Source organism: Phyllobates terribilis, unplaced genomic scaffold (assembly GCF_046119375.1).
Source record: "Phyllobates terribilis strain yellow unplaced genomic scaffold, ASM4611937v1 Scaffold_1__5_contigs__length_1240528914, whole genome shotgun sequence".
In the NCBI taxonomy this organism is placed as follows: domain Eukaryota; kingdom Metazoa; phylum Chordata; class Amphibia; order Anura; family Dendrobatidae; genus Phyllobates; species Phyllobates terribilis.
This window is the reverse complement of record NW_027362761.1, coordinates 1,079,173,338-1,079,199,103: the sequence shown is the minus strand read 5'-3', so window position 1 is coordinate 1,079,199,103 and position 25,766 is coordinate 1,079,173,338. Positions and strand designations below refer to the sequence as shown.

At 46.8% G+C, this 25,766-nt stretch overlaps 1 protein-coding gene across 2 annotated transcripts in view; it reads right to left on the bottom strand.

The window, feature by feature from the left end:
- Nucleotides 1-25,766, bottom strand: part of CORIN (corin, serine peptidase) — a 506,461-nt gene that overhangs the window by 386,083 nt on the left and 94,612 nt on the right. For both annotated transcript variants that reach the window (XM_073645535.1, XM_073645536.1), the window contains exon 2: nt 3,822-3,966. In XM_073645535.1, coding sequence (XP_073501636.1) covers nt 3,822-3,966 — 145 coding nt within the window. The remainder of the gene's footprint in view (nt 1-3,821; nt 3,967-25,766) is intronic.

The following is a 25,766-nucleotide window of genomic DNA, read 5'->3' as shown; positions in this document are numbered from 1 at the left end:
TTCTTATTTTGCTGAATTCTTTCTACATTTGCCTAATACTTTTGCACAGTACAGCATGTTACTGTTGGTTCCAAATCAGCAATCAACTAATATCCAGTAACAACTAATATAACCAACAAAACAGTAAACATGTGTATTATAGTATATTTTGTGTTCTTTTAAAAATAAACACAAGCAATATCCATAATTTCTTTTCCTGAAAACTGATATGAGACTATCTTGTACTGTACTGCACCTCCCCCACATGGACTACAAGGAGATCAAAGCTTGAAGGTGTCAGTAATCACACTTATGTCTGATGTACTCAACTTGTAATTGCTCTGCAATGAGATCAGGCTGTCATCATATGTCTCACACAGGAGGAGCTTGCTCTGAGCTATGGTGGGGGTGTGTTCTTTCCCTTGAGTGTTGCTGCCTGCTTATGATTGGTTAACATCATACAGGGGTAAGAAGTACACGTCCCCAGTGAAAACAGAAAGCATCTGATGATGATCACTTAAACTCAACGATACACCACACAGACGATAATGGGTACATGTTCTATCCATTAAAAATACGGATAGATCACATATATGAAAAACAGAGGTCTGAATGAAGTCTCAGCATTTTATCACATATTGAATTCACAAGTCCAATTTTCCATCTTCAGCTTGTGGAAGAAGTGAGCGATTGTTCACATGCAAATACAATATTACACAAATCCTTGGCAGGAAAGAGGCAGCCCTCAATCACAAACAATAATATAAATTTAGATCTGTATTAGATTTCATGTGCTGATCTGACTGCCAGCAGTTTCGATGTTATATGTTAGACTTTTCATGTATTTGGGTTTACTCACCAAGATTTTGTCAATAATTTAAACCTGAGTTATGAGAAAGCCAAATCCACTTTAAAGCCATGCCCAAATTATGACTCATATTTAACTAAAGAAATACATTATATTAAAGGCAAACCCTATTTTATCATTAAAGGCATTCAGCCATCTAATATTGAGATTTGGATTAGTACTTTTATATCCAAGCAGATATTTGTGTCATCTGGCTACTTTGCACTCTCCATTATTTTTTTCCATACACAGGTACATACACCAGCAGTATATTTGTCTATTTTGGTGCAACACTTTTGATTTAGGCGCTTTAGATTATTGGTATTTGTCAATCATTTCAGCCACTGACCTTGGCATTTTTGCTTATGTTACTGAAAGTAAAACTTAACTCAATAAATATTGCGTAGGTTTATTAGTAGATAAACAGAGAACTACACGGGTCACTTACTTTTTATTTCACTTATACTGTCACTCAACCCCTTCGCTACCTTGCGATTTTCCATTTTTGCGCTTTCATTTTCGGCTCCCCTTCTTCCCAGAGCCATAACTTTTATATTTTTCCGTCAATATAAGGACATGTTTTGTTTTGCAGGATAAGTGGTACTTTTGAATGACACCATTGATTTTACCATACAACGTACTGGAAAACAGGAAAAAAAAATCCAAGTGCGGTGAAATTGCAAAAAAAAGTGCAATTTCACAATTGTTTTATGTTTTTTTTTTACCATGTTCACTATATGGTAAAACTGACTTGACAATATGATTCCCCTGGTCAGTAAGAGTACGCCGATATTAAACATGTATAGGTCCTTTTTATTTACATGATGAAAAAAAATCACAAAATTTGTAAGGAAAAAAAATTTGCTTATGTAGCCATTTTACGAGACCCATAGCATCTCCATTTTTCGGGATCTGGGGTTAGGTGATGGCTTATTTTTTGCACCCTGAGCTGACGTTTTAATTGATACCATTTTCGGATAGATACGATGTTTCTATCACCTGTTATTGCATAATGTTGCAATGTTGCGGCAGCCTATTTTTTTCTTGTTACGCCATTTACCGATCGGATTCATTTACTTTTTTTTAAGGATTATTTCATTTTGAATGGGACAAAAGGGGGGTGATTTGAACTTTTGAGTTTTTTCAATTTCTTTAATATTTTTTAAAAGTTTTTTTATTACTTTTTACTGGTTTCAATAGTCCCCTTAGGAGACTTGAAGCTGCGAAGATCCGTTTGCCTGTGTTACATATAGCAGGGTTCCAGCCCTGCTACGTGTAGCAGAAATCAAGATCTCCTATGAACGCCGGCCACATGTCGGTGTTCATAGGAGATTCAGAATGGTAGGCATGGAGGTCTTCTGAAGACCCCTGGCTGTCATGACAATGCATCGGCACCCCGCGTAACAGGGGCACCAATATATAAACTGCATACATTATTAAATAGATTTCTTACACCCATAGAGGCTGGAGTACTTACCATGTCAGAATGGCTGTATAATTATTTTTGAACGTTTAAACTCAATTTCTCCCCACCTAGTCTGATTGACAGCTCCTCAGTGTCCCTCCTACCAGCTGCTGCTAAGATTTCACATTAATCAGTACACGCAGCATCTGTTAATCTGGCTAAGAAACTTAAAGTGGGAACAGAGAACAGACAGTAGAGTGATACCCTATGGTGTGAGAGTGGGAAAGTGTCGGTTACGCTCACCTGATGATGCAGTGATAGGAACATCTCCTATAAAGGTATGAAAATCAGCTGCTGATTATCTCTTCCAGGAGATACTTGATTCAGATGGATAAATCACAATAAATGGGCTTCTTTACAGAATTGACTGAATATTCTCCGAATTGTAAATAAGGTTTTCTATTACAACACGTTTCAGCACCGAATTGGCGCCTTTCTCAAGTATAAAAACCAAATAACAAAGCCATTAAAGCCTTTTTTTTAAATTCGATCAAGATTCTGTCAATGCGTAGCGAAGCCCATTTATCGTGATTTATCCAACTGGACCCAATCTGGGCAGAGACTGAATATATTTGGACTCATTAGCTCTTTCAATCTCTAAATGGACTAATAAAAAGGTTAATTTAATATTGCAATTATACGGTTATGAATTTTGAAAGTAAGTACACCAGCCTCATCGGGTCTAAGTCAGGGATTTTGTTTTTTATTGATGTACTCAGTTTTCCTTGTGAAACCTGGTGACAGATCCACTGTGGACACACAGAATACTATTTTATTATACAGACAATTTAAAATTGTAATTTTGAAGCAAAATAAAGTGAAAAATGATGCCATCAAGCAAAAATTGCAATCTCAGCCATTCAAATCCTGTGATGCCATTATCAATAGCAATAACAACATGAGAAGGGAGGGGGTTTAATTTTCCTTCCAGCAGTTGTATGCGCATTTCATACATTCATATCATAATGATACATTTAAAATATAATTTAGCGACTAAATATATTTAGAGACAGAACTGGAAAAAAACACCCCCCAAAAATTATTTTTGCACAGTCAGCTCAAAAAATACATTTGATATTAATTTTTATTTATCAAAAGAAAAGAAATTCAAATGAAAAAGCATAGTAAGCACACAAGCGTAGAGCTCTCAGAATGCCACTTAATTTTGCCCAAAATTCCCATTTTAATGCAAATTAGCACAAACTACAACTGTAGACTGAACTTTAATATGTGTCTACAGAAATCTTCTCAAACCAATATACTGTGGATGTTATATTCTTTGTTAATATGGATTGAAGTGCAGAAATGCAATCCAGAAATCCAATAATTTTTCTTGAAATTTTTGCTTTGACCAGACATTTTATTTCATAGTTATAGATGTTCCAGAGTCAGCAGTCGCATCTTGGCCTCAAAGCTCCTCTATCACAGAAAGCACCATTAAGAGTGGTCCTGTTACAGATATTGCACTGGAGCCAAGGGGCTTCACATTGAGTCGCTGTTCGGACAGTTAGTAAAAAGTATTCTACTTACCTACAAAACTGAGCAGAATAACCAGCAACAATATAAGAGCACAAATACATGGAATCAGAATGAGCAGCAAAACCCGTAGGTACTTGGCAGATGCCAACTTTTGAGAACAACCATCCCCCATATTATCTTCATCTGCTCGAAAGACCTGAAGAAAAGAAAAAAAACACATCTTAGTGTTATCCAGTCTGCCTGTTGCCAAGAATCATCTTACCAGCTGATTTCTGCTAATTGATAATTCACTCAATAATAACTCTACATATTCACAAATATATAACACTTAATAAAATAAAACAGATTTTATTGTCCATGATGGGTGCATAACATGTTCTAATGTATTAATTTATGGAAACGAGTACTTCATAAAAATTATCATTTATTTCAAATAGTGTAATGTAAAAAAATGGGTGGGGCTTAGTAGGAAGGGTGGGGGTATCCATGGGTGGAGTTTAGTTGGAAGGGTGGGGGTATCCATGGGTGGAGCTTAGTGGGAAGGGTGGGGTATATATGGGTGGAGCTTAGTGGGAAGGGTGGGGGTATCCATGGGTGGAGCTTAGTGGGAAGAGTGGGGTATCCATGGGTGGAGCTTAGTTGGAAGGGTGGGGTATCCATGGGTGGAGCTTAGTGGGAAGGGTGGGGTATCCATGGGTGGAGCTTAGTTGGAAGGGTGGGGGTATCCATGGGTGGAGCTTAGTGGGAAGGGTGGGGTATCCATGGGTGGAGCTTAGTTGGAAGGGTGGGGGTATCCATGGGTGGAGCTTAGTGGGAAGGGTGGGGTATATATGGGTGGAGCATAGTGGGAAGGGTGGGGGTATCCATGGGTGGAGCTTAGTGGGAAGGGTGGGGTATCCATGGGTGGAGCTTAGTGGGAAGGGTGGGGTATCCATGGGTGGAGCTTTGTTGGAATGGTGGGGTATCCACAGGTGGAGCTTAGTTGGAAGGGTGGGGGTATCCATGGGTGGAGCTTAGTGGGAAGGGTGGGGTATCCATGGGTGGAGCTTATTTGGAAGGGTGGGGGTATCCATGGGTGGAGCTTAGTGGGAAGGGTGGGGTATCCACGGGTGGAGCTTAGTTGGAAGGGTGGGGGTATCCATGGGTGGAGCTTAGTGGGAAGGGTGGGGTATATATGGGTGGAGCTTAGTTGGAAGGGTGGGGTATATATGGGTGGAGCTTAGTTGGAAGGATGGGGGTATCCATGGGTGGAACTTAGTTGGAAGGGTGGGGTATCCATGGGTGGAGCTTAGTGGGAAGGTGGGGGTATCCATGGGTGGAGCTCAGTGGGAAGGGAGGGGTTATCCATGGGCTGGCAAATCTACACTAGATCATTGCATCTCTTAATTATAGATGGGTGAGTATGCCATAATTCAAATCCGGCAAAATCATGTAAATCCGTCCTGGAGATTCAATTCCCATAGAATTTATTTGATGCAAATAAAATGTTCTCTGGTTGCCATAAAAAAATAAAAAAAAACATTTATTATACTTTGAAATCTCCTGACCCCAAAGTATAAGTGGATGGTCCTGGAAGTGGTTAAAAAACACTAAAATATCATACTCCCCTTTCCCTGGTGCCGCAGCTCCCACCTTACCTCCGCTCACTCCATGCTACACCAATTCTGTCTTTTCCATGCACTCCCTAACTTATCACTGCAGTGTTTGCTTCAATCTTTGCCAGGGGTTTTGGCACCGACTAGGCCTCCCTGTACATTATGAGATCCTGATTTGTGTAACCCCCACAAGACCACATGCGGTAATGTATGTTATGATCCCATAACATGCGCCGGGATCTAGTTGGTGACCGATAACACTAGCAAAAAGTGAGGAAAAGACTCAGTTAAGCGCTTAAGAAAAAAGCAGAAGACCAGCAGGGAGCTGCTCAATGCCATGCTTACCAGGATGAGGATGAGGGTGCCATGCATACCAGGATGGTTGACCACGTATACCAGGATGGGGGTCACGTATGACAGGAAGGGGGGGTCATATATACCAGATGGTGGCATATATACAGAATTGTGGGACATTATCCCTTTAACAGTGTCAGCAGCAGACCCCCTCCCCCATAACAGTGCATCATGGCCACATTTTTTGCTTTACTTTTTTTTCTATTTTCCTCCTCTAAAACCTCGGTGAAGCTTATGGCCCGGTGCGTCTTATAGTCTGAAAAATAAAGTATTTTGTTTATGTAAAATCAGTTTTATTAGATAAGTAAATGAGGTTCACCCTTTACGTGGCCAAAGTGCTCTATGAACCATTCCGCCCCTCCCCTTTTGATGATTCGCAATGCTCCAAGGAGTACTACCTGTATTGAATCATCAGCTCTGCATGTACTGAGATTACAGGAACCAAGAGCTTAGACAATGTCAGTGTGTACAGGAGCCCTGTGATCCCTATGTACTGTCTGCAACAGTGGAACCTCCCTGCACACAGGATTCCACAGCAGCAGGTAGTGGGGAGAGGGGGATGAGCTTCTGCAGCTTTTATCTCACAGCAGTCAGTGTGTGAGGAGGGGAAGTAGAAAAGAGCTGACAGCGGCCTGAGATGACAGTAACAAGAAGTGTTTGCAATGACAGAGCTCTTCTCTACACGGTAGGAGCAAAGATCATAGAGGAAAGCAGGGCTGTTTGTCATTACATGTCTCACAGCAGAATGCCTACTCTTAGCTTTTCAGAGATTGTGTTCCTTTTTCCCCTGCATGATGCCTCCTGCTTATGCTTGGACAACATTATATAGGTGAAAAAAATCAATGACCCTGAGTCGAATCTCTGGTAATGCCTCCTTAGCATAAATTAGAATCTAAAATTTACAAACCAATGTCTCTGCAATGGAGATAAGAAATTAAGAAAAAAAAATGTTTTACTTGGTTCTGCAGGCACTATTCCATCACGTGGCCAGTTTAACATGGTAAACTGGTGAAAGGTCCTCCTTAAGATAAGTTACTAAAACGTGTTGTACTACTCCCATGTATGGTCACCACTCCACATCAACTTTTTTCTTGAGTGTCACTCATTTTAGGAGACCCCCATTTTGCTAATATTTGGGGATTCCAGAGAGGGGACCATAGTGAACCAAAGGTACTTCTTATCTATCATTGCTCTCCATTACACCACTTCTCTCTGGCAAGGAATACAAATGTCAAAAGGCATCAGACCAGGTAAGCATGTGTATGACCAGATGGGTAGGGTCCACACAAAATAGTACCATGACCCCCGGGCTGCAGGTTGTGTAACTCTGCTGTAGGCAAAGTATATAAATATAGCATACACTGAAAATGTCACCATTGGAAACACGAGTGTTTGTTGACAAATGCAGCTGCTATTTTAAGGCCCATTTACAATCATTTACATAGCTGGTAACTGATATCTCTATCTATTGCACTTGAAGCCCATGACACATCTATTTATACTTGGGGAACACCATCTATTACAGATGGAATGGTGTGAGACTATAAATGTTACATGGATGACCACTGCCTTTTCACAGGGAAGAGAGCAGAAGTTGAGAACTGCTCATTTGGACAGTCATAAATAGATCCCATTTTTATGTTCTCTGGAGTTACTGTAAATACAACTTGATGGATCCTCTTTCCCAACCTCATGTGTTATGTAATTGAATATGTGATACAATCATAAAAGCAATGGATAAATCCGCATCACGCTTCTTTTCTAGCTGGATATTAAAGGGAATCAGTGAATGAGCTCAATCCTCTAAAGCTGTCTATGTAGATCCTAGGAAGCTGCATAAAATGATACCTTGATATCTGCGATCTCATGTCTTATTGCAGAGAAATCCACATTTTTCTTATATGTAAATGAGCTGTTCAGATCTATAGACAAGACACAGATCTGCATGAGAATCTGTCCCTGGAGCAAGTTTTAAATAAGATTTCCTTTAAATATAACAATTTAATATAATAATTAAGCTTAACCTAAAATTATTTTGGCTATAAAGACTGTATTTTCTAATGTTTATCTTTGTTTATACTCTGGGCAGTGTAGAAAATAAATTAGTTGTCATCTGGAAACTAAAAAACAAGCTGGCAAGCTAAAGATGAATCTTTCATTTAGTACCATGAGTGCACAAGGGTGTACTGTGGTTTCTGATTAACTTACTAACACTTTATCGCCTCCACTTTATCCCCTCCAGTTCAGTCTTCTAAACACTTATGTAACTAATTAAGTTTCACTCTGTAGTGCTATAGCATGTAAACATGAAATATATGAAATGTGAATTGGATTACTGCTCTAGAAAATAGGAAAAAACAAAGAAAAATAGCACATAATTTGGCCAGTTCATGCATGGACTGGAAGCCAACAACAAGGCGATCTTTTGCTGGGAACTTATCCTAATGTGAGTCCTCTCTTGGGCTGATATCCTACATTTATATGGGTAAGTAGGATCCTGCTGTAATTAAAACCGCCATGGGCTGATATCTTTTGATATTTATATCCATAGGCCTTCTGACTGAGCACTCCACTCTTCAGCCCACGGTGGTTTTAATTACACGGGCATGCATGAATATGGTAGTCAAAGCCTGCCTGGGACCCTAGGGAGAATACATGCAAATGGTTTTTACCACTTTTGTCTTCTCTGATTTTACACACTCAGCCCACAATCACTATTGTGCATGGAAGAGAGACAGTGTCAGCTATGATTGCTCCGATAAGAGTAGTGGGAGGCTTCTGCTAAGTTTAACTGAATCCAGAACAGTTCTAACAGGCAATAGTCATTATAGTCAATGCTGAATGTGCAGTATTGGTTACAGTGAAGAAGTATTATTAAAAACTATGAATATAAAATAATAAATCTAACAATGACTAGTGATGAGCAAAACTACTGTACTTTAAATTTTGCAATTTGCTTGAATTTGGCATGGAAATTTGCATATAATTTATTTGTTACAAATCAAAGATCCCGTATTCTACTCTTTGGTCTCTCCAAACCTCCGTTTATCAAGCCCCAGAGCATAATATATACAGGCTTAAATCAAAATTCATAGCTTGCTGCTCACCTGTCTCGTCACTGCAGTCCCGTTTGGTCCCTATGCAGCTCACTAGCGCCACTTTTTTACTGTTCCACCATGTATGACGCCTTCTGAGCTGGAGTCGGATAATGCACTCCATGATGAAGTAATATCACATTGTGTGTTGTGATATTAGAGGACTACATGGATTCAGAAGCCCAGTGCAGAGTGAAAATGGAAGAAGAGGACGTTGTGCATGGTGGATGCGTAAATTAGAGAGCCAAGGGAGCTGGGTGGAAAACCATACGGGAGGCAGGTGGACAGGTGAGCAGCAAGGTAAGCATTACTGTTTTTATTTTTCCAACCTTTTCCTGGACCATTGCAAACCAGCAAATGGGGGCTTGCCATCATTTTATTTAAAGGGAATCTGTCACCCCCCGCACTTATCAGACTTCTAATATGGGCATACAGGTGATAGAAATGTGAATCTATACTTACCTGTATGCCTCATATTAGAGGTCTTTTACCACGTTCACTTAATGCTAAAAGTGACCTGCCATTATGATTCTCCAGGTCATGATGAGTTCGTAGACACCAAACATGTATAGGTTCTTTTTGTATGTAAGTGGTAAAAACGAAATCCAAAGTTTGTAAAATAAAAATTGTGCCATTTTCTGAAACCCGTGGTGTCTCTATTTTTCAGGATCTGAGCTTATGTTTTTATTGGTACCATTTTGGCGTAGATACAAGTTTTGATCGCCCTTTATTGCATTTTATTGGGTATGACGCGCCCCTGGGCCTGTGTCGCGCTGCGTTGCGCACGCGGGAGCTTACCCGGAGCCGGATCTCTTGAGGGTTGTAGTCTCGTGGCGGTGATCCGGTCCGTGCCCAGGGAGTCAGACTAAGTGGCGCTGTATTAGCGGAAGATGTTGGACGACTACGCCACCCGTTGAGTACAGCTAAGGAGCTGCTGCTGCAGGGCAGACCGCTGAGGCCGGTGGTAGGATTGTGCAGCGTGATAGTATAACCCCCAACGGGAGGGGTATGGCCTCAGGGCAGCCGACGTGGATGATGGGGGTAGCAGGAACCACTCGGAGACGGTACGGTGTAGTTCAGGGTCTTTACTGGTGACAACGATAGACCCTCCCGGAGTACTGGCTAGCGATTGGGGCCTGGTCAGTCCTTGAGCAGATGGGATCTCCCCTGGCCAGGCGGAGTTGTAGGCCTCCCAAACTAATGATACTCTTCTGGCTACCTTGCTAGAAGCGGGTATAAGTAGCCCACGCCCCTGAGTGTACCGTGTGGTGCTCACCCGTATGGCCGGTGACTCGGGGCCTTCTAGTAGCTTCCGCTCCACGACGGCGGTGCTGGTCCCATGCGTGTGACCGTGCCTTCGGGTTTCTGGGCCAGAGGACCTGCAATCCCCTGCCGGTCGGTTTCTGCTGCTGGAAGGAGTTAGTCCCCACAGCCTCGGACTCCGGGTCCGGTGATAACTTCTCAGTCAGGGCGAGCTCTACAGCTGCCAGCCCCTGACTCCTTGTAGCACTGCTCCCACAGAGCTCCTGATGTTCTTTTCCTATATCTGCTTCTCTTCTCTGTCTCTACTTCTTCTCTACTCACTAACCCTGCCTCAGCCCTAGGTTTATATAGGGGAAGTTCTTCCCCTCCCAGGACTGGGCAGGAGGTGTGGCATGCACAGGATCCCTGACCAAGAGACCTCCCACCTGCTCTCAGACATAACATTGCCGTTACTGTGGAAACCAGACCCCTGGGGTGCCACATTCCCCCCTAGTGAAATTTAGTACTCCGGGACTAAACATATTTTTAGAAAAACATAACAAGATAATAATAATAATAATACAATAAGAAAAACACATAAAGATGGTTACGGCGTGTCCGCAACCGGGCGCAGTCTTTGAAGAAAAGCAAGGTGTCCATTTCACCAAAACAGGGAGACGTAACCAGGTAGGGGTCTGTCCTGCCCCGAGTCCTTAACAGTCTTTAGTCCGTCCTGGGTTACGCTCCAACTATACACAAAGGATTCCCGGTAAATCCACCAAGGACTCCTATAAATAACTAGAAACACATAATTATACACAAGCAACAAGAAAAACAGGTAACCACAAATAAAACAATTTATACACTTCAAATCCTCCAACGTGCGGGTAACTGGCCTCTAGTGGCCCTAGTGGACCTACGGAGCTGACTGTCTAGCCCTGAACTACAGGGTGTAGGAGCTGTCAAGGGTAAACTGGGCAGCTGTCTACCGGCTCTTTGACTCACTAGGGGTACGGCAGGCTCACTATAAGCAGAGGGTTGATCCTCCTGTTCTGCTTGTGTGGAGTCTTCTGCCTCCTGGACCGGCTGCTCTTCCAGCTCTACCTGTTGCTCCGTAGGCACTTGGGATGCTGGTTGGAGGAACGTGAGGACGGGTACCACAACTGCACCATTGACTTGAGTCCAGGACCGAGGGAAGTCTCCGAGCACAGTACTAACCATATCTTCCCTTTCCTCTACGGGTTGATGGTCTTCCTGTTCCTCATCAGGGTTCCGTAGCTGTTCAGGACACTTCTTCAGGTGATCCCGGGATACAATGGCTATGGTCTCCCCTCCATCTTTACTGATGGTACAGACTTTCGGGTTCTCGTGGCTTGAGGGCAGTACGGTGTACGGGTCCTTCTCCCACTGGTCGTCCAACTTGTGGAGCCGTCTTTTCCTCTTCAAGACCTGCTCTCCGGGTACCAGGGGAACAGCGGGAGCATACTGGTTGTAAGTTTTCTCTTGTCTTTCCCTAGCCTGACAGAGACTTCGCTCCACGCTCTCCTGTACTTTCCGGTACTGCTGCTGCCTCTCTGTGTCCCAGTCTGCTTCTGGTGAAGTGTCCTCGGGTGTCAGGACTCCCATTTCCAGGTCAACAGGTAACTTACCAGGTCTCGCCCTCATTAGGTAAGCCGGGGTACAGTTGGTGGAACCTACCGGGATGTGGTTGTATAGGTCCACTAGATCGGGCAGCTTCTCAGGCCACAGACTGCGTTCTTCCAGGGGCAACGTTTTCAGGAGATCCATTACCACCTGGTTCATTTTCTCACAAAGTCCATTAGTTTGCGGATGATAGGGTGTCGTCCTTATCTTCCGGCAGCCATACAGATTGCAGAATTCCTGGAAGACCTCCGCTTCAAAGGCAGGTCCCTGGTCCGTCAGCACTTGGTCCGGGTACCCGTGTGGACGGCAGAAGTGCTGCTGGAAGGCTCTAGCTGCTGTTTGAGCCGTTAAGTCCTTAACGGGGACGACAACCAAGAACCGGGAGTAATGATCCACAATGGTTAACGCGTAGACGTAGCCACTTCTGCTTGGGGTCAGTTTTACATGATCCAAGGCTACCAGTTCCAACGGCTGCCGGGTGACGATGGACTGCAGGGGAGTCTTCTGGCTGGCACGGTCCTTCCTTCTTAGGTTGCACGGGCCACAGTCTCTGCACCACCTCTCGATGGTTCCCCTCATGCCTACCCAGTGGAACCGCCCACGCAGCAGGAACTCCAGCTTCTTCCATCCGAAGTGTCCAGCCCCGTCGTGGTATGCTTCCATCACCATGGCTGTGTCTCTCCGTGGCACCACTACTTGCCAGATTAGTTCATGCGTCCGGGAGTTAACCATTCTGCGGCACAACTTCCCCTTGTAAAGGAACAGTCGACTCTTCTCAGCCCACAGTTGCTTGGCTTCCTCCGGAGCGTCTGGGTCAAGGCAAGCCTCTGGCCGAGTCAGCATCTCCTTCACCAGCCGGACGGCAGGGTCACTGTCTTGCGTTTCCTCCCAGTTGTAGTGAGGCAAGGGGTTAAACGTAGCGGCTTGCTTACTCCTTACCCGATGGGAATACTGGATAGTCCCATGACGGTGGAACGCGGGGAGTTCGACTTCTTCCAGTCCCTCTGGATCTTCTCCTACGTCCGGTAGGTTTGGCATCCTGGACAGGGCGTCCGCGTTGGTATTGGAGCGTCCTGCCCGGTATTTGATTGTGAACTCGTAGTTGGACAGACGGGCCATCCATCTCTGCTCTAGGGCACCGAGTCATGCCGTGTCCAGGTGTGTCAACGGGTTGCTATCCGTGTACACGGTGAACCGGGAAGAAGCGAGGTAGTGCTTAAAGCGTTCGGTGACTGCCCACACCACTGCCAGGAACTCTAGCTTAAATGAGCTGTAATTCTCAGGGTTTCTTTCGGTGGGTCGCAGTTTTCGCCTGGCGTAAGCGATTACTCGTTCTTTCCCCTGCTGGATCTGGGACAGCACGGCTCCTAGCCCGATGTTACTTGCATCGGTGTAGAGGATAAAGGGCTGGTTGTAATCAGGGTACGCCAGGATTTCATCCCCCGCGAGGGCCATCTTCAGCTGGCGGAAGGACTCTTCTTCTAACTTCTCCCATCTGAAGGGTGGCTTCTGGTTCTTGGCCTTCCGGGACTGGCCTATCAGGAGGTCCTGCATAGGAGCTGCCTTCTTGGTGAAACCGGGGATGAATCTGCGGTAATAGCCTACCAACCCGAGGAACTGCCGCACTTCCTTTACACTGGAGGGACTTGGCCATTCCTTAATTGCGGTGATCTTATCAGGGTCGGGAGCCACTCCATCAGCGCTCACCACGTGTCCCAGGTACTGCACCTTTGGTTTCAGGAGGTGACACTTGGAGGGTTTCACCTTTAGGCCGTAGCTTGCCAGAGCTTCGAACACTTCCGCCAGGTGTTTCAGGTGGTCCTCATACGTCTTGGAATATACGATGACATCGTCCAGGTACAACAGGACCGTCTCAAAGTTTCTGTGGCCCAGACAACACTCCATTAATCGTTGGAAGGTTCCTGGTGCATTGCAGAGTCCGAACGGCATGCAGGTAAACTCGCTAAGTCCCATCGGGGTGGTGAATGCGGTCTTCTCCCGGTCCGCCTCTGCTACAGGAACCTGCCAGTACCCACTAGTGAGATCCAAGGTAGAGAAGAAGTTAGCAGATCTTAAAGCAGCCAAAGACTCCTCTATCCTTGGTAAGGGGTACGCATCCTTGTGTGTGATACGGTTGATTTTCCGGTAATCTACACACATCCTTATGGTGTTGTCTTTCTTTTTGACTAAGACTAGTGGAGCTGCCCAGGGGCTACAGCTATCCCTGATCACCCCAGCCTCCTTCATGTCTCTAAGCATCCCCTTGGCGTGTTGGTAGTGTGCAGGGGGTACGGGTCGATACCTCTCTTTTATGGGAGGATGGTCTCCCGTGGGGATGTGGTGTTCTACCCCCTTGACTCGCCCGAAGTCTAACGGGTGTTTACTAAACACTCTCTCGTACTCTTGAACCACCCGATAGACTCCCTGTTTCTGGTGTGAGGGAGTGGAGTCAGTACCCAAATGTAGTTGCTGACACCAGTCCTCCATTGTTTTCTGAGAGCCGTTACCTTCCTCCGGGGAAGATGGAGGCAAGGGTTCTACGGACTGTATGGAATCTTGATTGATGGTATACAATTTGGCTAGCGTGGCATACCGGGGCAGGTACACTTCCCTCTTCCCGATATTTATTATGCGAACGGGCACCCTCCCATGGTGTACATTGACCACCCCCCGTGCTGTCAAAATGGTGGGCCTACTGTCTGAGTAAACTGGTTCTACCATTGCCTGGTAATCTCTACCTCTCAGACCAATAGCTGCCCGGCACCAAATCATCATTTCACTTTTCGGGGGCATGGCAATAGGGAAAGGGTCACACATTCGCACGCTACCAATCTCACCACCGGAGAGTTCTAGCTGTTGCCGTCGCATCAGTGCCCGGATCTCTTTCTGGAGCACTCGCTGCTGGCCGGAGCTGGCGTTCTTGGCAACCTGCTGTAAAAGGAAAATCACCTCTGCAAGACAATTTTCAATTACATTAGTTCCTAGAGTTATCTTTGGGTGACTCTCGTGTTTGTCAATGTCTACAATGATCAGTCCCTGTGCTGCCAGTTCGACTCTACCGATTTTAATGGTCACCTCTTTAAATCCAATCTGTGGCACGGGCTGACCATTGCTGGCGATGATACTCAAGTCGTCGTCAGGGTAGCGGGTGATATCCGAGTCATTCCAGTACTGCTTGAAGAGCACGTACGGGATGGTGGTGACCTGTGACCCGGTGTCCAGTAGGGCACTCATAGGAATGCCATCCAGTACCACGGGTAAGACTGGACGTCCTCCCACATATTTGTCGCGCCAGTTCGATGGGCCTGGTGATCTTTTTCCTGGGGGTTGGCCCTCTACCCCAGGTTGTGCCAGTTTAAAGGACAGTACCTTGCCATATGTCCGGGTTGATTGCAGCGGCGGCAGATGGGTCGTCCGTCCTCGTTGTATCGGTCGCTGGGTCTTCCTCTGGCCGGTGGGGTCCTCCTTGGTCGACGCCACGGGATGTCCTCCGGTCCGGATGCCAGCTGGATCTTCCCTGGAGTGGAAACCTGTAAAGACTGCACAGTTCGGGTTAGCGCAGCAACGCTTTTAGCTAGCTCTTGGACCTGATGGTGCAGGTCTGGAGCCGGGTCATTGTTCAAAGCCTGCGCATCAGCTCCCACAGGCCCTGCCGACAAGGGCGCCGCCTCCTGGTGGTAAGTGGTAGTGGGGCGTCTGGGGGTCACAACGCCACCTGGTGCCGGTTCTCGAAGCACCCGGATGGCTCTGTCCTTGAACTGTGCAAATCCCAGATGAGGGTCCTGTAAGGCCATTGCCCGCAACTGGGTTCGGTGGGCATTGCAATATAAACCCTCTATAAATTGTTCAGTCAACAGCCTGTCCTCGTCTCCCACGCCGTCAGGGTCGGTCTGCTTAATGGCTCTTGTAGGTTCAGGGCATAGTCCCTTATACTCTCATGTGCCCGCTGTTTGCACCCGTAGAATCTAAGCTTGATCTCGGCTGAGGTGCGGGTATCAAAGGTGTCCCTCAGCCGGGTTAGTATCCCTGCGACAGTCCTCCCCCCAGGTGGCCAGGACTTTACCTCCCTTTGGGCTGCCCCGGTTAATTGGGCCACCAGGATGCTCACTTTTTGCTCCTCTGTGAGGGGGTACACCTGGAAGAGGCTATCCAGCTTTTCTCTAAAGTCATGCAGGGTATGTGACTCCCCTGAGTACTGGGGTAGCCAGGCTGCCCCCGGGATATAGGGCATGGTGAAAGGCATGACCGCAACAGCGGTGGCGCTGGCGGGGGTTGAAGCGGTGAAGCTCTCCTCCGTATCCGGCATCCTTCTCCCCCCTAGTGGACCGTGGCCTACCTTGCGATGATCCTCTTCCGTAGGCCGCGGCTCCGCAGTGAATCGTCAGGGTTGAGGACCTTCCGTCGCGCTCCTGTGACGTCGGCGTCTGCTGGGCTCCTTCCAGGACCTTACGCAACGTCCGGACGTGAGGCGGGGCTTCAGTTCTCGCGCGCTTTCGGAGTCCACGCCCCTCTACTTCCCGCGCGGCGTCCTCAAGATGGCGTCCAATGGCGGGAAAACTCCACGTATGGCGGGAAGAAGGCTGAAGATGGCGCCGGATGGCGGGAAAACTCCACCGATGGCGGGAAGGAAGCGGAAGATGGCGCCGGATGGCGGGAATCTTCACCACAGGTAAGTTTGAACAGTCTTTTTCAGGCACGCAGTACCCGGTGGTTGCGGGCACGAGATCCTGCCGACTACGCCAAAAGTTGACGCGCCCCTGGGCCTGTGTCGCGCTGCGTTGCGCACGCGGGAGCTTACCCGGAGCCGGATCTCTTGAGGGTTGTAGTCTCGTGGCGGTGATCCGGTCCGTGCCCAGGGAGTCAGACTAAGTGGCGCTGTATTAGCGGAAGATGTTGGACGACTACGCCACCCGTTGAGTACAGCTAAGGAGCTGCTGCTGCAGGGCAGACCGCTGAGGCCGGTGGTAGGATTGTGCAGCGTGATAGTATAACCCCCAACGGGAGGGGTATGGCCTCAGGGCAGCCGACGTGGATGATGGGGGTAGCAGGAACCACTCGGAGACGGTACGGTGTAGTTCAGGGTCTTTACTGGTGACAACGATAGACCCTCCCGGAGTACTGGCTAGCAATTGGGGCCTGGTCAGTCCTTGAGCAGATGGGATCTCCCCTGGCCAGGCGGAGTTGTAGGCCTCCCAAACTAACGATACTCTTCTGGCTACCTTGCTAGAAGCGGGTATAAGTAGCCCACGTCCCTGAGTGTACCGTGTGGTGCTCACCCGTATGGCCGGTGACTCAGGGCCTTCTAGTAGCTTCCGCTCCACGACGGCGGTGCTGGTCCCACGCGTGTGACCGTGCCTTCGGGTTTCTGGGCCAGAGGACCTGCAATCCCCTGCCGGTCGGTTTCTGCTGCTGGAAGGAGTTAGTCCCCACAGCCTCGGACTCCGGGTCCGGTGATAACTTCTCAGTCAGGGCGAGCTCTACAGCTGCCAGCCCCTGACTCCTTGTAGCACTGCTCCCACAGAGCTCCTGATGTTCTTTTCCTATATCTGCTTCTCTTCTCTGTCTCTACTTCTTCTCTACTCACTAACCCTGCCTCAGCCCTAGGTTTATATAGGGGAAGTTCTTCCCCTCCCAGGACTGGGCAGGAGGTGTGGCATGCACAGGATCCCTGACCAAGAGACCTCCCACCTGCTCTCAGACATAACATTGCCGTTACTGTGGAAACCAGACCCCTGGGGTGCCACAGGTATATCTGGGAAGACTGTCTACAAGATTTTGAAATGTGTCTGTGCGAATTTTAAACAAATGTATCAAGTATAACATCTATAAGATCCATTTATAAGGTCTTCATTGTAGGTCATCCCAAATGTGTGGATAGGTTTGAGGTCAGGGCTCTGAGCGGCCAGCCTAGCACTTTCACTCAAATCTCCACCAAACTATTTTTTATGGATCTTGGTTTGTGCACTTGGTAATAGTCATGCTGGAACAGAAAAGGGAATTTTCGAAACTGTTCCCACAAAGTTGGAAGCAAACAATTGTCCAAAATGCCAAAATTTCTCTTCACTGGAACTAAGCGGCCTAGGCGGACCTCTGGAAAAGATCCCCATAGCACTATCCCTCCTCTATCAAACAGTTGGCATAATGCTATTAGGTAAGTAACATTCTCCTGACATTCACCAAAGCCACACTCATCCATCAGATGCTAGATAGAGAAGTGTACATCACTCCACAGAACATATTTCCACTCCTTCAGTGTCCAGTGGCGTCGGCTTTACACCACTCCATTCGACACTTGATATTATGTCTGGCGATGGAAGGCTTGCATACAGCTGATCCTCATGACTGAGGCAGTGACAGGTGCTCAGGTAATGGCAATTTGTGCATCAATGCCTGCTAGAGATGAATCTTTCGAGATCTGAGTTTGGCAGATCGCTCGAATCTGGCAGGGAAATTTGATTTGCATCAACGTTATTCGATGCTAATTAAATGGTCCTTATTATGTTCTCTCCAGGCCCCAGAGTATAGTAACCGCATGTTATAAAAAAATAAAAATAAAAATAACTATCACCCTGCTGTTCACCTGCCCTGTCGCCAACACTGCCTTGTCATAGATAATAGATTATAACTTCTACATCACAATATATGAAAAATCAAGGACCGAAAGCAATTTGACCCATGAATAAAACTGTAGTCACATTGTAACTAGTGATGAGCGAGTGTATTCGTTACTATTCGCTATTCGCATGGATAGTACGGTATTCGGGTTACTCGATAGATTGCGAGTATTTGTGTACTCGCCTTGCTATATTCGGATGTCCCGCTCTGCACTTTTGGTGCCTCGTTTGCAGCCACTAAACATGCTGGGCTTCTTAGCCAATCACAGTAATTCCGCAGACATCTTGGTTGTGGCATTACTGTGATTGGCTGGCTGCCCAGCGTCATAGGGTCTATTTAAGCACTGCCGCCGCCATTTTGAGCACATTGCGTCCGGAGCCTGCGTTCTACAAGCATAGGGAGAGATTGCTGAGCTGCTGAGGAGAGTGTTTAGGCCTCTTGATAAAACAAAAGCCCTTTTAAGGGCTACCTGCAGTATATACTAGTTCAGTGTAGAGTAGGGAGGGAGAGATACTCGAGCAGGGACAGTTTAAAGGAGCCGCTCACTAGCTCCATAATACCACCAAAAAATAGCTCTTTTCAGAGCTGAAGACACACAACAAAGTCAGAGTACAGGGAGGGAGAGATTGTGTTTTAGGTAGGGAGAGGTTAAAGTGTTCTTCCAGTGTCCATCTTAAAACAACTCTTGTCAGAGGCAAAGCAATATTTTTCCAGCACACAGAGTACTAGCATTTTGTGCTGCCTTTTTTTTAAAAGCACCGATCTATTTTCCCCGCTGTTTTAGGGGTCAGAGTCTGGCTTCTACTGTCCACATTAGTCCACATAAAAAAGCGGTTAGTGCCCAACGCAAAGCAGTAGTCCAAACATTTCCTACTGCCTGCTACCAAGCACGCACCAGGCCATTTTCCCCGCTGTTTTTGGGGTGACAGCCTGCCTTCTGTCCACATTAGTCCACTTAAAAAGGCGTTTAGTGCCCTACACAAAGCAGTAGTCCAAATATTTCCTACTGCCTGCTACCAAGCACGCACCAGGCCATTTTACCCACTATTTTGGAAGCCACCATCCCAAGGACCACAAATCACAAATAGTAGTTAGGCTGGAGTAGGAATACTGTCCTGGTGTGTCCACTGCACAATGTGCATAGGATTTGTAAAAATCAGCCCTATAGGCTGAGTCATGGTTGACGCTGGAAGCCACTATCCCAAGGGCCTCCAATCACAAATAGTAGTTAGGCTGGAGTAGGAATACTGTCCTGGTTTGTCCACTGCACAATGTGCATAGGGTTTGTAAAAATTAGCCCTATGGGCTGAGTCATGGTTGACAAAGGAAGGAAATTAGTTTTTATGGGAAGGGGGTGACGTTAACAGCAGTAACATGAATCTGCATTTTTGGTGAATTTAGGTTGGGTTGCTGTCATTTAGAGGGATTACAAACTGTGGAGATATCCAGTCCTTGTTGAATTTAATCAGAGTAAGTCTGTCTGCATTTTTAGTGGAGAGGCGTGTGTGCCTATCAGTGATGATTGCCCCTGCGGAACTGAAAACACACTCAGACACCACACTAGCAGCCGGGCAGGCCACTACCTCCAAAGCATATAAGGAGAGGTCAGGCCAAGTGTTCAGCTTAGACATCCAATAATTAAAGGGAACTGAAGCGTCAGAAAGGACGCACGTATGGTCACTTAAGTACCGCTTGACCATGTTCTGCAACTTATCCCTCCTTGGCATTGTTACAGGCAGAGATAGCCCTTGCTGTTGTGCCGGTTTATTGAAAATTGCCCAATTTGTGCACATTTTCCCCCACCTCTGTTGCAGCTGGTGTTTGTGTCTCTCCCCATTATCTCTTGGTGTTGAAAAGAGATGGTATCTTTGCCACCAGCATTGTCTGAGAGTGATGTTTTCAGCAACTGATCTACAATGGCCCTCTTGAACGATTTCATTGACTCCAAAAGGAGAGAAGGAAATTTCTCCTTATACTGTAGATCGAGAAAGGTGGCCAACCAGTATAGGTCACTCTTGTCACCTGCACCTTAAAAACATCTCCAGAATCCGACCTTTTCTCATCTTTGAAACTGCTTAAACTTTTACTGTCGCTCTTATTCACTGTCGTCAGGACTACTGCAACTCTCTTCCGATCGGTCTCCCTCTTACCAAACTTTCTCCTCTCCAATCCGTCCTGAATGTGGCAGCCAGGGTCATATTTCTGTCCAGCCGCTTCACCGATGCCTCCATCTTGTGCCAGTCATTACACTGGTTGCCCATTCGCTACAGGGTCAAATATAAACTCATCACTCTCACCAACAAAGCTCTCCACAGTTCTGCACCACCTTATATATCCTCTATCATCTTTGTCTATCGCCCTACACGTGCCCTCCGTTCTACAAATAACCTAAGAATAACATCCCCCATAATCCAAACCTCGCACCTCCGTCTCCAAGACTTCTCTCGTGCTGCACCAGTTCCCTGGAATGCTCTACTCCAGATGATCCTACTGATGCCTAGCCCCCACGTCTTCAAGCGCGCTTTAAAAACCCATCTCTTTAAACAAGCTTACCACCTCAACTACTCAGTAAACTAACTTTCCCCTGTTCCCTCCTTCTAAATATTATTCAGAATCTGCACCCTACTATTCATCTGTCTCCACACCCTCCATGCACACGATAACTGCACTCAATACTTGATTATTGCACTTAAGCATACTGGCTGATGACCGGATCATGCAGCTTTATATGAAAATCCCTACTTATTATAATTGCCAGACCTGAAATAACAAGCACTTTTCACCTATTGTGTCCACCCATTTCCTTGTAGAATGTAAGCTTGCAAGCAGGGACCTCACTCCTAATGTAACTGTTTAAACTGTCTTACCTTGTATTGAATTTACTGTATGTACATGTCCCCGCTTAATTGTAAAGTACTGCCGAATATGTTGGCGCTATATAAATAAAAATTATTATTATTATTGTTGGATAAAATGTGTATCACGCGAGGGTCTTGCTACAGACACTTACACATGAACTGTGCAATGTGGGTCAAGCTGCAAAAAGGCAAATGTTCTGTGTCCCCAACAGTAGAAACAATACCCATCCTCTCCTAACGCTGACTCGCCTACACCTCCTCCTCTCCAGCCCATCCAGGCTGGACAGACATGAAGCTTGGGTTGGGTGTCCCCTCTGTAGCATTACGAGTCCCCTCGGTAGCACATAAAAACAAGTCCTCTCCCTCCTCATCTTCCTCCTCATCACCCAATGTTGTCTCAGAATATTGGCTGGGCTGGGTAGTATCCCCCATTGGGAAACCTGGCTTCATACCAACATGCTGGGCACTCAAAGCTTCCTCTTTGAGATTATGCAGTGACTGTTTCAAGAGACACAGCAGCGGAATGGTTACGCTGATAATAGCCTGATCAAGGCTCACGAGATTGGTGCAGTACTCAAAATTCTCAAGAACCTCACAAATATCAGCGATCCACACCCAATCGACATTTGTTATGTGTGGTGGCTGACTCTCAGTCTGACAGGCATGTTGAAGCTGGTATTCAGCTACTGACCTCTGTTCTTCACTAATTCTCGCCAACATATGATAGGTTGAGTTTCACCATGTGGGCAGGTTGCTGACTTGGCAAGTTCAAGCGCTTTTGCAGCGCTGTAAGAGCAGCAAAAGCTGCAGAGGAATGGCGAAAATGGGCGCTAATAAGGCGCACCTTCTCAAGTAGGTACGGCAAGTCACGGTAAGAAATATCTGAACAACTAGGTTCAGCACGTGAGCCGACCTTTAAAGCCGCCACCAGGTTACGCCCATTATCACAGACGACGAGACCGGGTTGGAGGTGCAGTGGGGAGAGCCACTGATCGGTCTGTTTTAAAGCTTGCTGCGGCTCTGCTGCAGTGTGCGCTTTCTGAACTAAACAGATCAGCTTCAGCAGAGCGTGTTGCCGCTTTACCGATGCGATGCTGCACAGGTCCCAGCTTGGCAGTGATGGGGAGGGTAATTCAGCCTGTGGGTGCGTGGCTGGGTATTTATGCTTTCTTTCCAAGCTCTCAGGCACGGACAATTGGACGCTTCACTGGCACAAGGAAGTAGATGTGGTTGACGTTTGTTGTGTGTGAGCAACTGCAGCTTGTGGGCAGGAGGTATGAGCGCCTGCTTCCTGAACAGCAGATTCTGAAGGACATAGCCCAGGCGACATGGCATTGGTGTGACCCAAAGATGCAGATTTGTTACCCTGGTGTTCCGCCCACCTACTGGGGTGCTTGGCTGCCATGTGGTATCGCATAATGGTGGTGCTCAGGTTGCCTTTGCCCTGGCCTCTGCTCAACTTGGTATGGCAGATGCTACAGACTACAATGTTTTTCTCTGAAGGACTTTCAGAAAAAAATTCCACGCAGCAGCTGAACGCTGCCTTGCCCTGACTTGGCACACAGCGTGGGTGTTCTTGGGAACAGTTGACCCAGTTCTCACTCTGGGCAAACCACGACTCCTTGGTGCCTGTGTTGGTGCTACATATCCATCTTCCTTTGTGTTGCTGTCATAGCTATGCGTGCTAACAGTCCAGGTCGGATCAGTGGACTCATCATCGACCACCTCATCTTCCATCTCATCCTCCTTCCCAGTTGACATGGTAGGCTGACCTGATGGTAACTGTGTCTCATCATCATCAGCCTCCACCTCTGGAGACAGTAAATGACGTTCCTCCAAGAGGCTTTCTTCTGGCCATAGGTCCTCAAATACTTGAGTATCAACGCACGCCACCTCCTCTTGCCCCTCTTCAATGCTGCACAGTGATAGGCCAGAGCCAACCAAAGGATACGTACCAAGCAGATCCTCGGAGAGGCCAGTGGACAAACCAGGACAGTATTCCTACTCCAGCCTAACTACTATTTGTGATTGGAGGCCCTTGGGGTGGTGGCTTACTGCGTCAACCATGAGTCAGCCCATAGGGCTAATTTTTACAAACCCTATGCGCATTGTGCAGTGAATAAATCTGGAATGTACAGTGGTCCTACCAAACTAATATTTGTCATTGGAAGCCCTTGTCACAGTTTGTGCCACATTGTGACTGAGATAGGGGATATATATTCAATAGAAATGTACTGTCAGTCACCCTATTTGGCAAAAAAACATGCCTGGCTTTTGCCAGATTGTGACTGAGATAGGGGATACATATTCAATAGAAATTTACGCTGACTGTTGGTGACCGACTGATGGCCCTCTGAAAACTTGAATTGTGGGGCACAACTACTACAGTACTCCATCGTAGATAATGTTTGTCAAGGGAGGCCCTTGTCATGGAATCTTTCTGCAACTATGACACAGCCCCCAGGAGTAATTTTTGGAAATACAATGCACATTTAGACTGGACCAAGTAGTACAATATCATGAAGTCTTCCTATATAATCTGGGGAATATTGACAATCAAAATCTGTGAGCCATTTGGAGAAACTTCTCCAACCCATCCTGGGGGGGGCACCATATATGCTTTGTCCATTGACTTGCACAACTGATATATTTGAGCTCGTCATCCAGTTGACTAGTGCAGCTTTATTTTTCCGTTTTACAGAGTTAAGCCAAACCTGAGGATCACAGGCAGCACTTACTGCTACCTTCTAGTTCTCCATGTCTCTTGGCCTTTTTCTCTGTAGTCTCTGCCCTTAAATGAGTTAAATAATAGAGTGACGGCCCTACAATATGCATAAGTGAGGGAACTCTCAAATGTACACAAGAGGCACCTCCAAAAGTTCTAGAGAAGGGCACTTCAAAATGTATGTTTCAGGGCCACATGAGGGCTAACACAAAACGCAGATTTCCTGCCTACTGCAGGGCCTATGAACATTTGAATTTAGGGCCGCAGTATCACATGGTGGTGGTGATGGAGGAGGAGGAGGAGGAGGAAGAGGAAGAGGAGGAGGGTCAAGCCCAACACTACAATGGCCACATTGTAAACTGCTATGGAATATGTATTCCACTATCTGAGTGTCAATGACGGAGGGACCGCCCAAATGTCTAAGTAACAGCTGTCCCTCCAAAACGCATGTTACAGAGCCACCTGAGGCCTCTCAGATCAAAGATCAACATACCTACTGGTGCGTTCTAGCTGTGCTTGTAAAGTGCTGGGGAATAGCGAACTAAAAATGATGACAAGTGAACCTACAAAATGTATAAGTCAGGGCCCTCCCAATTGTAAAAGGCGAAAAAAAGCCACAACTGTATGTGTGAACAAACGCTAAAAGGGATATTTTTTGGGTTTCTCTGGTTTATTTAGCGTTATATACAAGTGATTATACAGGAAAAACTGTTTCTTAACCTTTTTGGCCTGTTAAATGCAATTTAGGTTAGGTTTGGTAGTTGTTCTTGTGTGTCTGTAAAAGTGGCATAACACTGTGACAAACTTATTCCCAGAAACCATATGTGAGTCAGAAATGCATGCAGGCACATTCTCCAGGCTCTTCCCATTCTGTTTCATCACTTTCCCATCCATTTCAGCCTTTTCCTCAGGCCCCCAGACTCCTTTGTAGGGTCCAGCAGAAAATTGCTCGCATTTCCCATTGACTTACATTGTACTCGCTATTCGGTACGAATACGCGATTATTACAAAGTACTCGTTACTAGTGTTGAGCATTCCGATACAGAAATATTGGGTATCGGCCGATATTCGCGGTATCGGAATTCCGATACTTAATTCCGATACTTTTAGAATATCGAATACCGGAATCGGAAGTTCCCATAATGCCTGCGCTCTGCAGTGTCTCTGAAGGATGACAAGCTGGATGGCAGCGCTCAGCTGTGATCCAGCCTGTCATCAGAATGCCATCCCAGCGTGAGAGAATTCTCCTGATTGTTTAAAAGCCGGCGGGCGGTAAAAAGCCGCCGGCTTTTAAACAATCACACAGCCCCATACTGCTTCCCCCCAGCTTCCCACCCCGATCCTCCGCTCCCCTTGCCACCTCCCATCCCGATCGTAAGTTAGGACCGGGCGGGGAGCGCAGCAACAAGGAGCGGGGGGCGAAGGACCCGGGCGGGGAAGCCGGCAGTGAAAAGACTTCACCGCCGGCTTTCCCGTTCTGTGCTGCGCTTTCCCGCCGGTTATTTCAAATGAACAGCTGAGGTATCAGGTGATGCCGATCAGCTGTTCATTTGAAGTAGCCGCGGTGCCCTCGGAGGGTTCATGTGAGTTCATGCTTGACTGCATTGCATGAACTCACATGAACTTTCCCACGGCCGCACAGGTCAGCCTCACCTGCCAGACCATCAGACCCGTCATGATTGGTGTGTGTGGGTGTCTGTGCGATGTGTGCGGGTGTGCGATGTCTGCGGGTGTGTGCGGGTGTGCGCGGTGTCTGTGCGATGTCTGCGGGGGTGTGCGCGGTATCTGTGCGATGTCTGTGCGATGTCTGCGTGCAGGCAAACATAGGCCGATGTGACACTACTACTCCCATCGGCCTATGTCTGTCC